This window comes from Hemitrygon akajei, chromosome 24 (assembly GCF_048418815.1).
Source record: "Hemitrygon akajei chromosome 24, sHemAka1.3, whole genome shotgun sequence".
In the NCBI taxonomy this organism is placed as follows: domain Eukaryota; kingdom Metazoa; phylum Chordata; class Chondrichthyes; order Myliobatiformes; family Dasyatidae; genus Hemitrygon; species Hemitrygon akajei.
In genome coordinates, this window is record NC_133147.1 from 55,714,958 (window position 1) to 55,731,349 (window position 16,392).

A 16,392-nucleotide genomic window follows, 5' to 3' on the forward strand; every position below is an offset into this window, starting at 1 on the left:
GAACATAGTACAAAAAGTAATGGATAACCCCAGTCGATCAAGCGCAAAGCACTCTGCACCACGAATCATTTCTACACGAAGAATTGTGGGAGAAAATCCGCATTAATGATCAGGGACGCCACAATTCTGAACTTGCGTTCTTCTCGCTGCTTAAACAATTAAAATACACGGGACCTTCAGGATTCGCATCACAAGCTTCAGGAACAGTTACTACACTTCAGCCATCAGCCTCTTGAACCAAAGGGAAACATTTCACTCAACTTCACTTGCCCCACCCTTAAAATATTCCTACAAGCTATGGACTCACTTTCATTGACCTCATCTCATGCCCTCGATGTTTATTGCTTATTTTTGTGTTGTTTGTTTCTTTTTGTATTTGGAATTTGTTGTCTTTTGCACACTGGCCGCATTGGTATGGTCACTCATTTATTTTATCATGTTTGTTATTCTACTGTGGTTTGGCTGACTATGTCCGCGAGAAAATGTACCCCAGGGTTGGATATGATGCCATATATATCACTACAATAATAAACTTACGTTGAACTGCGAACTTCCAATTGTGCCCATCGTGTTCGAATGTCTGCAAAAAATGTGATTCACGAGGGGAAGATTGAAGGAGGTAGTACGCTTGGCTGTAGTACACAAGCGTCCAACTAAGATGAGTGTGAATGTAAATTTTGTTTGCTGTACCATAGGAGAGCCCTTTCGATCGAAATATTATTGTTCCAATCGCGGGCATATATCAACTGGTTGAATCGGAAAGCGGAGAAATAAACTCACCCACGACCGTAATTGTTAATGGGTTGCTTTGTCTTGAGGATATGCTTCTACCGGACACCGTGAGCGTGTAAACACAATAGTAATCCCTCGGAGCATCTGCTTTGTTCGCGATGGTGAACGTCGCTCTGTCTCGCCGTGACAGCTCTTCATTTACTAGTTGTCCGCCATTGTACAGCTGAAAAGTGCCACCGGAATGTACCCATTCAGTTGTCCAACAAGTAAATATAATCGACTCATCTGACGCATAGACCTTATCAGATCGGTCACTTGATATTTGAGGTTTTGGTGGCCGAACTGCAAGGAAAGAAAATGAATTGATTCAGACTGTGCACAAGCGTACCGAATCAAATTTCTCATTAGCTCCCGTGCAAAACACTTTCTGTGCAACTACTTTTTTCTCATGCCTAATTACCGTTATATACCTCGCCTCCCTCTGAAGTTGTATCAGCAGAAATAGATTTTGCTGAAGACAATAAGTGTTGTATATCTGTATGATTGAATGAACGATCTACTAGAGAGCTTTGCTAAGTTAAATGGTAGCACCTCCAGAGTTACGACCTTGTCAGGACGCTGAAGCAGGGATCCAATCGCAGAACATCTACTGTGCGCACTATGATATTTACAGAGTAGCAAAGCTTTGGGGGTGGGGGGGTAACAAAGTCGTAGTCAAGGTTCAGGTGCTGATGAAAAATTCCAGGGTAATCAAAAAACCAGAATCAGGAAACAGGGAGAGTCAACATTCAGACAGAGATCACATACAAATGCTGGAAAGGTTCAGGGAAACTCACTGACACAATCTGGCAACAAGCAGGTGAAAACTCAAGACTAAAATACACTGAGCAATAAACAGAGAGACAGATGATAGGTGGAGGACAATGAGACCCAGGTGGCAGCAATACAGATAATAATTAGTGACGGAGTACTCAGTAACACAGGGGCCAGAGTAGAGAAGAAGCGGGGACAGGAGCACATGGCAATACAAAACCACAGACCGAGAGCTAGGGAGAAACACACAAAAATAAAAGTTCATCTGGAGGTACTGACAGACCTGCACGATTGCTACTCGTGTCATGTTTTAGTGAAGGCTGAAATAAGAAAATTATACAGTTTAACACGCGGCCAAGGATTTGCTACAGGAGGGAGAGCATCGGATGTTTGTGTCATTGGGCTCTCTTCTACCGAAGTTTAGAACTGTAGAGAAGAGACGGTTTGCAGCTGAATAGTTTGGGGACTAGTATCCCAACGGAAAGTTTTGCTAATGCTGCAGGGGCTGGGGCAGAGTATTGGTGAGGAACTTTTTCCTCTTCAATTTCAATCATTACTGATTCACTTTCCTTTTTCACTTCCTCCTTTGTTGTTTTCAGTCTGTGAACATGCATTACTTCTCCTCCTTTGATATTCCTCTTTAACTCCTCTATATTTATTCTCATTGGTACCCGCGATGTCACTTTTTTATATCCACCACCATTTCGTGCTCCCACCCTTCCTGTTTATTTCACCTTATGTTTTCCTATCTCTCTTAATTTGAGTGCTTTCTCAAGTTGTTCCTCATTCGCACATCTTACCAATAGTTTGCCGTCATTAAGGACTTTTGCAAATACTATTTCCCCTATCTTATTTGCCAGTGTTGTTGTTAGCAGCAACGGGTTAATTTTCTTCATGTTTCCTAAGCCTTCTCATTAAATCTTATTCTGACAACACCTTCTCTCTGAACTTGTTCATCTTCCTCACTTTCAGAGCGCTCTCCACTACCATTTTTTATTCTTTTACTCCCTTTGTCTCGGTTTTCATTCATCCGTCTCCTCACTGTCTCCTCACTCCTTTTACTTCCCCCTTCACAGCCATCCATTTCTCTCCAGCTGCCTGCCTCTGATCCACTCACCCCCGCCCCTGAGGATTTTAGTTCAGCAACAAATCCTCAGGCTCCCCCCCAGGACACTGCTCTCGATTCCAACTAATGCAACATCAATAGGCTCCAGCACAGCCCCCTAACCTCTTTGGTCTGGGGCACTACATCAACTGCTCCCCCGCCCACAAAGGCCCGAGTGAAGACCCGGAACCAACACCCAGCTCTATGTCGTGAAATAGGGCTGTGGGTGATAAGGGAATAAATAGGTGATGAACCTGGAATAAGTGGCAGGTGACTCCCATTAGCGTGGAGACTGGGCGTGGTATGTATTTGCAGGCTGGGGAATAGGAGTGGAAGATGACGTAATACTTATGGCATGGAAGCGCGTGGAAATAGCCGGTCGAAACATTTAACAGTCTTGGATATTTATCAGAGTCCAGAAAATATACCACGAGATACATGATGAAACTTGGGAGAGGATCTTACAGAATTTCCCACAAAAAGTCCTCTTCCATAACAATAAACGCAGCGAGAAGTCAGTGAAGGTTAAGAGGTGTGATTCTCTTCAGCAACTACATATTTATTCTAACATGCGCCCAATTTGGCTAGCGGACCAATAGGTCCACATCAGATGCCATGTCACTGGCTCTTCACACAAGTCAAGAACATCTGAACAACATATTTGCATGCATAATGATGTTCTTTTCGACTGCAACTCCGCCCTCAATACCATCATCAGCACAAAACTAATCAAGACCTTGGCCTCGTTGTGCACTTGCATCCTACATTTCTTTGCTTGTACATCCCAATTCAGATTGGCAGCAATATCTCCTCCTCGATCTCCATCAACGGCTATTTTGTGCGAGACCTATCAGCGGCGGCAACTAAGCTCGATGAACTAAATAGAAGTATAGAAGGGATAAGCGGAGCGACCATTGTTGGGAGTAGACCAGTGATGAGAGTAGAAGCAACAGGCTTTTTCTCATCGAGGCTTCGGAGAAAGGGGGCTTCGGCGAGGTAAGTGGGTAAGTGGACTTCGTTTTGTGGTTTATCTTTGCATTCTTTGGAGGAACAGAGAGCATGTTGGTAGGGTTAGTACTTTGCTCTGGGTATCGGATGTGGAAATCCTGGGAATCCTCCAGTCTCCCAAATAGCACCATCTGCGCCAGGTGTACTGAGATGCAGCTCCTGAGAGACTCTGTTAGGGATGTGGAGCTGTCGTTCGATTACCTACAGCTCATTAGGGAGAATGAACAGGAGAGTGAGAAGAGCTACAGGGAGTTAATCATCCCGAGGCTTCAGGAGTTAGATAAGGGAGTTACAGTCAGGGAATCGAGGGAAGGGGCTCAGATAGTAGAGAGCACCCCTGTGGCCATCACTTCAGTAGTCGTTATCTTGTGTTGGAAGCTGTTCAGGGGGATGACCTGCTAAAGGACAACCACAGCGATCGGCTCTCTGGCACAGAGCCTGGTTCCGTGATGCAGAAGGGAAAGAGGAAGATGAGGAATGCAGTAGTCATAGGGGATTCCAGAGTGAGGGGAACAGGCAGGAGGTTCTGTCAGCCTGATAGAGATACAGTATGGAGTGTTACCTCCCAGGTGCCAGGGTACGGGATGTCTCAGATCGGGTGAAGAGTATTCTGAAGGGAGGTGATGACCAGTCAGAAGTCTTGGTACACGTTGGTAACAACGAGATAGGTAGAAAAATGAGGAGGTCCTAAAGAGAGAATTCAGGGAGTTAGGTAGGAAGCTGAAAGGCAGGACTCTAGGGTAGTAATCTCAGGATTGCTGCCTGTACCACGTATTAGCGAGTGCAAGAATCGCATTATCAGAACTATTAATGTGTGGCTATGAGACTGTTGTAGGGGGCAGGGCTTCAGATTCCTGGATCATTGGGGCCCCTTCTGAGGGAGGTACGACCTGTACAAAAAGGACGGGATACACCTGGATCAAAAGGGGACCAATATCCTAGCGATCACATTTAATAGAGCTGTTAGGGAAGGTTTAAACTAATTTGGCCGGGGGATGGGAACCGGAATGATAGGGCCGAGGAAGGGGAAAACAGAAATAATCAAAAATAGTGTGCAACAGAGATTACAGAAAGAACAGGTAGGATATGAGGCTTAACTAAAGCCAGTGTCACGAGTTGCAGGGCTATAGAGGCGTGGTCCATTTAACAGAGAAAGCAACAAATACTGGACTGAAACTGTTGTATTTGAATGCACGCAGTATAAAGAATATAACAGACGATCTTTAAATTCAGCTACAGATTGGCAAATATGACCTTGTGGCCATTACTGAAACTTGGCTAAAGACTGACTACCATTGGGAGATGAGCGTCCAAGGATATGTAGTATATTGGAAAGATAGGTCAGTTTACAGAGGGGTGTGTGGCTCTCTGTATAAGAAATAATATTAAATCACTGGAAAGAGATGACATTGGATTGGAAGGTGTAGAGTCTCTATGGGTTTAGTTAAGAAATGGCAAGCGTAAAAGCATCCTAATGACAGTTGTATAGAGGCCTCCAAACAGCAGATGTGGACGTGGATTACAAATTATATCAGGAGAGAGAAAAGGTGTCTCACAAAGGCAATGTCCTGATATACATTGAGGACTTTAACATGAAAGTGGATTGGGAAACCAGGTCTAGACTGGACCTCAAGAGAGAGAGAATTGGTAGAATGTCTAAGGGATGTCTTTTTAGAAGAGCTTGTTGTTGACCCCACCAGGGGATCGGCTATGTTGGATTGGGTGTTGTGCAACGATCCAGAGGTGATAAGAGAGCTTAAGGTTAAGGAACCTCTAGGGATCAGTGATCACAATATCACGGAGTTGACATTGAAATATGAGGCGGAAACATAAAATCCAATGTGTCGATATTTTAGTGGAATAAAGGAAGTTACAATGGCATGAGAGAGGCATTGGCCGAAGTTAACTGTAAAGGGACATTCGCAGGAAGGACAGCAAAGCAGCAATGACTGGGGCTTCTGTAAAAAATGAGGGAAGTGCAAGACAGATATATTCCAAATAAGAAGAAATTTTCAAGGGGAAGATGGACATCACCATGGCTGACAAATGAAGTCAGAGAGAAAATAGAAGCAAAGAGAGGGCATACAAGGAAACCAAAGCTAGTGGGAAGATAGAGGAATTGGGGAGCTTTTAAAAACTTGCTGAAGGAAACTAAGAAGGTCATTCGGAAGGAAAAGATGAATTATGAGAGGAAGCTGGACACTAATATTAAGGAAAATACTAAAAGCTTTTAGAAGTATATAAAGGGCAAAAGAGAGTCAAGGGCAGATTATAGGACCAATAGAAAATGACGCTGGAGATATTGTAATGAGAGATGCAGAGATGGAAGAGGAACTGAATGCGTATGTTATATCAGTCCTCACAGTAGAGGACGTCTGCAGTATACCGGACATTCAAGAGTATCAGGGAAGTGAAGTTTGTGCAGCGAAAATTACGAGCGAGAAGGTGCACAGGAAGCTTAATGATCTGAGGATGGATAAATCTGCTGGACCTGATGGAATGCACCCTCAGCTTCTGAGGGAAGTAGCTGGGGTGATTGCGGAGGCAATAACGATGATATTTCAAAAACCAATAGATTCTCACATTGTACCGGACAAATGGAAAATTGCAAATGTTACTCCAGTATTTAAGAAGGGCGGGAGGCAGCAGAAATAATACTTTAGACCTGTTAGCCTGGTAACAGTGGTAGGGAAGCTGTTGGAATCCATTGTTAGGGATTAGATTATGGAGTACCTGGAGGCACCTGACAAGACAGGTCAAAACCAGCATAGTTTCCTGTTAGGAAAATCCTGCCTGACAAACCCTACTGCAATTCTTTGAGGAAATTACAAGCAGGGTAGACGAAGGAGATGCAGTACACGTGGTGTACCTGGATTTTCAGAAGGCCTTTGATAAGTTGCCGCACATCAGGTTGTTTAGGAAGATAAGAGAACATAGAATTACAGGGAAGTTACTAGCATGGGTGGAGTGTTGGCTACTAGTGGAGTTCCGCAGGGCTCGGTGTTAGGACTGCTGCTTTATACGATTATGTCAATGATTTGGACTAAATTTTTAATGGATTTGTGGCTACATTTGCCGATGACACAAAAAGTGGTGGAGGAGCGGGTAGTGCTGAGGAAACAGAGAGCCTTAGATAGTTCAGGGGAATGGGTAATGAAGTAGCAAACGAAATACAATGTTTGAAAGTGTATGGTCATGCACTTTGGAGGAGGAGATAAACGGGAAGACTATTATTTAGATGGGGACAGTATTCAAAATGCAGAGATGTAAAGGGAATTGGGAACCCTTGGGGAAGATACCCTAAAGTTTAACCTCCAGGTTGAGTTGACGGTGAAGAAGGCCAATGAAATGTTGATATTCATTTCTAGAGGTATAAAACATAAGAGCAGGGATGTGCTGTTGGGGTTCTATAAGGCACCTGTGAGACCATAATTGGACTACTGTGTGCAGTTTCGGGCTTCTTAATTTAGAAAGGATATACTAACGCTGGAGAGGGTTCAGAGAAGATACACGAGAATGCAAAAGGAACGTTTGGCAGCTCTTGGGTTGTATACCCTGGAGTTCAGGAGAATGAGGGGGTTCTCAGAGAAACATTCCGAATATTAGTAAGCCTGAAGAGATTAAATATGACAAAGTATCATGGTATCATGGTAGGGGATTATAGGACAAGAGGGCACGACTTCAGGATTGAAGAACTGAGATGTGGAGAAATCACTTTAGTCAGAGGGTGGTAAATCAGTGGAATTTGTTGTCATGAGCGGCTGTGGAGGCCAGGTCATTGGGTGTATTTAAGGCAGTGGTTGATAGGTTCTTCATTAGCCAGGACATCAAAGCGTCCGGGGTGAAAGCAGGGGAGTGGGGATGACTGGAAGAACTTGATCAGCCCATCATTAAATGGCGGAGCAGACTCGATGGGCCGAATGACCTACCTCTGCTCCTACTTTGTATGGTCTAACGCAGCTGCAGCACCCATCTATGAGCTTAGCCCCCTGCTCGACTCACTTTACTTTTATGACTGTATGGTTGTGCACAGCTTCAATGCTACATTCAAGTTGTACAGCGAGTGTAAAGTTGTGACGAATTAGCATACAGTAGAGAGATTGATCATTTGGCTGAGGCGTGCCGTAACAACAAACTATTACAGAAGGAGGAAACCAGAGATCTATGAACCAGACCTCATCAGACAATCAAAGGTGGAAAGGGTCAGAAATGTTACATTGCTCAGCGTTATTCCTTCGGAGGACAGGACCTGTACTGGGCCTAACACGTAACTTTAGTTACGATGAAAGCACTGAAGAGTCGGCATTACATTTACAAATTTAACGAACTACAGAAGATGTGTAGTGAAGCCTATGTTGACTGACTGTTGACTGTATCGCAGACACCAAAAACACAATCTACCTTGAAAGGAACATACTACAAAAAGTAATGGATAACCCCAGTCGATCACGCGCAAAGCATTCTGCACCACGAAGCATATCTACACGAAGAATTGTGGGAGAAAATCCACATTAATTATCAGGGACGCCACAATTCTGAACTTGCGTTCTTCTCGCTGCTTAATCAATAAAAATATACGGGACCTTCAGGATTCGCATCACAAGCTTCAGGAACAGTTACTACTCTTCAGCCATCAGCCTCTTGAACCAAAGGGAAACATTTCACTCAACTTCACTTGCCCCACCCTTAAAATATTCCTACAAGCTATGGACTCACTTTCAATGACCTCATCTCATGCCCTCGATGTTTATTGCTTATTTTTGTATTATTTCTTTCTTTTTGTATTTGGAATTTGTTGTCTTTTGCACACTGGCCGCATTGGTGCGGTCACTCATTTATTCTATCATGGTTGTTATTCTACTGTGGTTTGGCTGACTATGTCCGCAAGAAAATATACCCCAGGGTTGGATATGGTGCCATATATATCACTTCAATAATAAACTTAAGTTGAACTGCGAACTTCCAAATGTGCCCACCGTGTTCGAATGTCTGCAAAAAATGTGATTCACGAGGGGAAAATTGAAGGAGGAAGTATACTTGGCTGTAGTACACAAGCGTCAAACCAAGATGACATACGTCAAACGTATGTCCATCCAAGAACTGTCATAGGAATGGCAGATAAGCTCAGGGCATGGAACAACAGCTGGAAGCTTGATATTGTAGCCATTAGTGGAGACTTGGCTGCAGGACTGGACACTCGATATTTCGAGCTTTGGTTGTTTTAGACACTGCAGAGTGGGAGCGATTGAAGGATGGGAGGTGGTGTTACTAGTTAGAGAAAATGTCACGGCAGTGCTGTAAGGACAGACTGGAAAACTTGTTTAGTGAGGCTCTATGAGTGGAACGGAGGAATAAGAAAAGTATGACCACGTTAACAGGGGAACATTATAGACCACCCAACAGTCTGAGCGATTTAGCAGAACAAATTTGTAGAGATAGAAGATTGTTGCAAGAAAAATAAGGTTGTTATAGGAGATGATTTTAACTTTCCACATATTGACTGGCAATCCCATTCTGTAAAACGATTGGATGGGAGAGAGTTTGGAAATGTGTTCAGGAAAGTTACCTGAATCAGTATGTAGAAGCCTCAAGCAAAGTCTGTGTGATACTTTAACTGATATAAGGGAATAATATACGGCATGTGACAAAAGTTTGTGCAGGGTAACACTTTGCATCTAGTGAGCATAATGCGTTAGTTTCAGAGTAAATCTGAAAAATAGATTGGCCTGGTGCTCAGTTTGAGGTGCCAACTTAGAGAAAGGCCAACTTAAAGGATCCGGCAAGAGTGGATTGGGACAGGCAGTTTCCTGGCAAAGGTGTACTTGGGAAGTGGGACGTCTGCAGAAGTGAACACCAGAAAGTACAAACCCTGTATGTGTCTGTCAGAATAAACGATAATGATAATAGATGTAGGTAGTGAAAACAGGTGTGGATAAACAAAATATATTGAAAACTGCGCTTCTTTAGCAGACAAGGTGACGAAGATTCCTAAGACCTTCTGCAGATATGTTCAGAGCGAAATAATTGCATGGGACAAAACTGGTCCTCCCGAAGATCAGAATGGTCATCCATGCGTGGCGACAAAAGAGTTGGTGGATATTTCAGGTCATTTTTTTGCATCTGTATTTACTAAGGAGATACACACAGATGGCATCAACTTCATGAATTGCAACGGGATCTGGTTCAGATAGCAGTCAGTGCAGAAAATTTCAAGTTGTTGCAGTTTTGTAGGACCAGCCAAGGTAGGTCTTACACTGTCAACGGTAGGGAACTGACGAATGTGATGGAACAAAGAAATATAGGGGATACTCGTCGATAATTCACTTCAAGTAGCGTCACAGGTTGATACTGTCGGAAAAGGAAGGTTTTGGCATATTGGCTTTCATAAATCAAAGAACTGAGCACTTAAGATGGGATGTTATATTGAAGGTACGTAAGACATTGATGAGTCCTAATTTCGAGTATAGTGTGCAATTTAGGTCACCTAACCACGGGACGCATATAGGTAAGTTTGAAAAATGCAGAGAAAATTTACAAAAAACAAATACTGCCGTATCTGGACGCCCTGATATATATGGAAAGACTGAATAGGTTAGGACTTAATTCTTTGGGACATAGAAGATTGAGCGGAGATTTGACCGAGGTTTACGAAATTATGAGTGGTACAGTTTGGGTAAATGTTGAGATTTCCGGGAGATAATGTGGGGCATCTATCTGCATGAATGCAGGAGGGGTTGTACTTGTCCAATTTACACTGCAGGGAAAGGCAGAAAGGTGTCGAAGGACAGTGATAGAAAGTATAGTTTATTATTCTTTTACATCTTCAGATGACATCTGCCCTTTCAAGTATTTTTCTGTGAACCGTGAGCACCATTACATACTACACATACTTAAGTCTATAAACGTTAAACTTACCTACTAAATCTATCGAAACTGGTGTACTTTTATGCGATTCTAAAATTCTGCCAAGCACATGGCATGTGTAAGAACAGGTGTAAGATTTCGAGCCGGTCCCTATTTCCCGGAAAGTAAATGTGGCGCTGTATCGCCCAGAACTGTACATGGGTTCCCTTGACTCACGTTGCACTCCGTTGTACAGGAGAAAGCTGCTGATCGATTCTTGACGCTCTGGTGTTGTACAGGTAAAACTGACCCATTCATTGAACATATAAACTTTGTCCTTCCGGTCTGGAGACAGTAGAGGTTTCTCTGGACGAGCTGGAGGTAGAAAAGATTCTAATTAATCACACTGCGCATAGAATCAATTTTCTCTTTACAAGTTTTCAAAAGGAATTCATTATTAGACTACATCCGACCACCCAAGTATTATTCTACCTGATGCGGGTGTCAATAGGGGCAATGGATGCTGATGTAAAGAAATTGTGTCATAGAGAGCTGGTTAGCTGTTGTAGCAAAGTGCAAGCATTCTGTGTTGTTAGAATGGAATACTATAATAACCTTACTTATTTTGTTATCAAAATTTTCCAAATTGTTGGCTTGGACAGCAATTTCTGCAACTTCCTTTAACATTTTTCCGCCATTCTCCTTCTTCAATTCCTCACACTGGGCTCTTAACTTTGTCGTCACATGTCTATCACCACCTCCGTCCCTTTATCCAATGGTTAACTCTAATCTCTTACAAGATTCCTTTTTCTCCAGCCTATAATCGTCTCCATCTAATTATAATTGTTTAGCAATATGGCTCTGAAGAGGCCCTTCTGATTCTTAGAGATGTTATGATATTCTCACGCGTGTCCGATATGAGATAGATCTTTCTTAGGATTTAAAAAAAAGCTAATTTTGAATTCCAGCATGTGAATAACAAACGGCACTCCATTTAATGCAATTTCTGAACACTTTAGATATCTCACATTGCATAGCGGATGTCTGCTGCCTTTTACAAATTGGTGAGAATTCGGTACCTTTCGGGTTGGTGTAAAACACATATTCTAAAAATGTAGACTTCACAGGTGGATTTCTTGTACATATTTTATTTATGTAACAGTGATGGGTTCTATATCCGCACTTGCATTGATTATTTTCGGAATGGAATTAGAAATTCCATTGCATAAAACTGTGAAATTGTAAGCTCTGCTTTCGAATGTTGAGAAACCCTCGTGTCCTATTTGATTCTTTATATTGACCTTTTAACACACTCTCTCCTTAATGAATGCACTGTGCATCTATACTATCTCACAATATTTCCTCCTATCTCCCTGAAATAGCATTTCCATGAACTGAACCAAAGAATAGCAGTGCCTCTGGTGTTTACTCCTGATACGTGTAGATTACTGTGAAGCATATCAGAGCCGTGGAAACATTCGAGACACCAGATAATGTTGGTTTGATCAAGTAACACCGACCAAGCAGCAAGATAGAACTCCGGCATTCAAGGAACAATCTATAACATTTAGCAATAAATTGGAGAAAATAAATCGAATTACTCTGCAGAAATCCGGCAAATACGGAAACTTTCTGTTTAATACGCTACAATAATCGTTCAGTGGTATTGCCGTTTTCTGACGTCCGTATACCACCTGCCTGAAACTGTATGTACAAAAATAGTATTCCTGGGAGATAAGGTGAGACATCGGTCTGGATGAATGCAGGAGGGGTTGTACCTGTTGAATTTACACTGTGGACAAAGTTAGAGACGGGTCAAAAGACCATGATAGAAAGTATAGTTTATTATTCTGGTGCACCTTCAGATGACATCTGCCCTTTTAACCATGTTTTCTTCGAATCGCGAGCATCATTGCAAACTATACACACTTAAATTGAGAAAAGTTAAACTCACCTACTATTTGTATCGGCACTGTTGTACTTTTATCCGATTCTACTATTGAACCATTCACATTGCATGTGTAAGAACAGGCATAAGATTTCGAGCCGACCCATCGTTCTGTGATCCAAAATGTGGCGCTGTATGGCGCTGAAGTGTAGGTGGGTTCCCTTGATAAACGTTGCACTCTGTTGTACAGGAGAAAGCTGCTGATCGATTCTCGACGCTCTGGTGCTGTACAGGTTAAAATGACCCTTTCACCTGACACGTAGACTTTGTTCTGCCGGTCCGGAGATAGTAGAGGTTTCACTGGATGACCAAGAGGTAGAAAAGTTACTAATTAATCACACTGCATATACTATCAATTTTGTCTTTAAAAAAATTCAAAAGGAATTCATCATTAAATGACATCTGCCCGCCCAAGTATTATTCTACCTGACGCGGGTTTCAATGGGGGAAATGGATCCTGATGTCGAGAAACTGTGCTGTAGAAAGGGCATCAGCTGCTGTGGCAACGTGCAAGCCGCCTGTGTTGTTAGAATGGAATATTAAATTAACCTTACTTGTATTGTTATTATAATTATCCAAATTGTTGGCATGGACAGCAACTTCCTTTAACATTTTTTCTGCCATTCTCCTTTTTCAATTCCTCCCTCTGGCCTCTTACCTCTTGTCGTCACATGTCTATCAGCACCCCATGATGCCCCGCCTTCTTCCATTTAACGCATAATCTCCCTTATGAGATTACTTTTTTCTGCAGGCCTTTCCCATCTGTCTATCTATAATTTATTCAGCGACATGGCGCGGAATCGTCCCTTCATGTCCGATATTGTCACCTGCGTCGGTCCTGAGATTACTCTTGCCCAGGACTGTTCAAATGCTAATCTTGAACTTAAGCCCACATAATTTTATGTAATTTCAGTTTCCATTAGACATCTTATATTTCATAGAGGATGTATGTTTCCTTTTACAAGTTGGCTGGAATTCGATATTTTTTGGTGGGGAGTGGTTGGTGTTGGCAAAAAGCACAGATGCTAAGGATGTAAACTGCACAGGTTCCAATGTACAATATACATTTCTATTCTCGTGACGTTGATGGGTTCTATATCAGCACTTGCGTTCATTACCCTGGTATGCTCGGAATTAAATTATTGCAGGAATTCCTTTATATGGAACAGTGGAATTATAACTTTTACTTTCCAATGTTGAGAAAATTTTGTGTCCAACTTGATTCTTCAAATTAACCCTTTTTAACAATTTCTCCCGAGGAATGCAGTCTGCATCTCTAGTGGTATATTATAATCTTTCTGCCTTATTTCCCTAAAATATCATTTCCATGAACTCAGTGAAGGAATAGCAGTTGTCTGCGGTGCTTACTGTTGATAGCAGTATGTTTGTATTAATCGTATCAGAGCCGTAGAAAAATTAGAGACAGCAGATATTGTAGATTTGATCACATAATACGTCGACCAAACAGCAAGATAGAGCGTTTATCACTCACCTAGAACATATTCTCCCTGGGCCTTCACGACCACTGAAAATGGAAAATTATAATAAATTACTTCAGCTCCACATTATATCTGCATAAAATCTTCAAAGCCGCTTTACAGAAGCAACCCATCATTATTCCGTGACTTCCTATTGGCAGCGTTCTCTTCTCACAAACCCCATTCTCAGTCCTCTCCATCTGATGAAGCAGCAGCTCTAAAACTTTGATGTCTGTCAGTCAGGCACTCGCTCTGCTGGAGATTCTTCGCCCCATAGAACAGAGTCATGACGGAAACAGAAAGACCAGTTCGGTGGATGGAAACAGCTCAATGATCGGCATTTAGTTATTCCATGATCGCACTCGTATTTCAAAGTCACCATTTCACCGTTACCCGTCATTGTATAAATCACTGGATCTGATCATCTGCTACACACTGAATGGAAGTCTCGGGCATGGACAGAAACACAAAATACGCACACGATCATGGTCAGTCGAATCACATGCTTGCTTGTGGATTAAGCAAGTATTAAAAACACAAAGATTCCCGGTACCTACAAGCGATGAAGCTGATAATTTAGATTAGATTAGATTAGGTTCAACTTTATTGTCATTGTGCGTCGTACAGATACAAAGCCAATTTGCACCATTTCTTGGAAGGAGAGTTCGGTCATGACGTATATAATCTGTACACATTAAAAATCTCTTTATCTATCTATCTATCTATCTATCTATCTATCTATCTATCTATCTATCTATCTATCTATCTATCTATCTATCTATCTATCTATCTATCTATCTATCTATCTTACAATCTATCCGTCTGTTTATCTATCTATATTTCTGTCTATCCAGATTTCACTCAGCTATTCGGTTGGCTGGGACTCAGAGGAGACCAGCGGGTAGCGCGACAGACACCCAATCTCAACAACGAATCGGACCGATATAAACGCGAGTAGTCGGCGGAAGCAACGCTGAATGCCAGTTCGACTGGTAACAAAACGTTTTGGACCTGACCTCCAGGCTCGGCGTACAACTTTACAATCAAAGTGCAACCCGAGTTACCAATCTTATCTTCCATCTATCTGTCTCTCTGTTTGTCTATCTGTCTCACAATCTACTTATCTATCTATCTATCGACCTCTCTCTCTAACTATTCTATCTGTCTATCTATCCACCTAGCCATCTATCTCATTCTATCTACCTATCTATCTATTTATCCGTCTGCCTGTCTATCTATCTATTTACTTCTCTACCTCTCTGTTTAATTATGGTTCAGCAGCTTTGAATTAATTTTGATTGCAAAGCCTCATCATGTGACGTGGGACTAAACGAGGATTATCAAAAACAAATTAGTATTTGCACGAAGTGTAACTAATATTTAGTTCAATTTCTTTGGAGTAATCATGTCCATTTGGGCTGTGAGAGCAAAAGCCATTCTTCTCCGGTTTTAGACCTGTATATATCTCACACCGTCATCCTTCCTTGCAGCCAACCTTCCTTGCATTTAAACCTGTTGGATAAAATTGTGCACGGATCTGTTTGCTCTCTCGGAGAGCTGGAGCAAGTGAAATGGCGAAGTGAGGAGAGGAAAGCAAAGAGTTAATCATTGACAGTGAGGCGGTACATTGGTTTAAACAGGGGTGGGTGTTTGTACTTGCTGAAACGCTACTTTTCTCAGAAGCAGCAAGTTCGAATGTGGGTATTTTGGTCAATCCCATATTTCGCAACAAATGTTAAATGCAGAAGGTTAACAAGTAACTATTGTAGAGCTTCAGCATTGTCGTTATTAGCAACATTTTTCTACCCCGTTCTCTGAAATTACCTCCTTCAATTATTAAGTCGAAGATATTGAATAGGTTATATGGAAAGATTCAGAAAAGACCATTTGTGCAAGTGACTATTGTGCATTACTTTTCCAGTTTTTGAGCCTCGTTTCAGAAGTGCATGAACACGTGACTCTTCTACAGGAACAGGGAAGTAAATGATTGACATTGAAAGTAGCTGATTTGATAGCAAATTATTTACAGCCCTGGGAGTACGTTTGTTGCCTCTCCTAAAACTGTTGTGTGTCTGAAAATGTTTCAACTAGATGCTGAGGGCAGTTTAATTTTCTCCATCTGCATTCTTTTTGCACGGCACTTTCTCTTTCTCTTCATTGCATCTATCGACCTGTCTTTCTTTCTTCCTTTCTTCAATTTTGCCTTTTTTTTCTGCCTCTGTCTCTCTGTTTCTTCTTTTCATTCTTTATTTCATACTTCATTTCTTTCTCACTTCATTTTGTTCTTCCTTCTTTCGGTATTTTCATCTTTCTCCCTTCTTTTGTTTTCTCTTCATTTCTTCTCATCCTTCTCATCCAAAAACACTTTCCCCATGAAAGGCAAATACGAAGAAATCTGCAGATGCTAGATATTCAAGCAACACACACAAAATGCTGGTGGAACACAGCAGGCCAGGCAGCATCTA

General features: G+C 41.9%; 1 protein-coding gene across 1 annotated transcript in view; it reads right to left on the reverse strand.

Moving 5' to 3' along the window:
- The window catches only part of LOC140716073 (immunoglobulin superfamily member 1-like), a 66,566-nt gene that overhangs the window by 41,933 nt on the left and 8,241 nt on the right, over positions 1 to 16,392 (reverse strand). Inside the window, exons 2-5 of the mRNA XM_073028761.1 lie at positions 13,942 to 13,974; positions 12,456 to 12,749; positions 10,574 to 10,876; positions 781 to 1,074 (exon numbers count right to left, since the gene is read on the reverse strand). Of these exons, the coding sequence (XP_072884862.1) occupies positions 781 to 1,074; positions 10,574 to 10,876; positions 12,456 to 12,749; positions 13,942 to 13,974 (924 nt within the window). The remainder of the gene's footprint in view (positions 1 to 780; positions 1,075 to 10,573; positions 10,877 to 12,455; positions 12,750 to 13,941; positions 13,975 to 16,392) is intronic.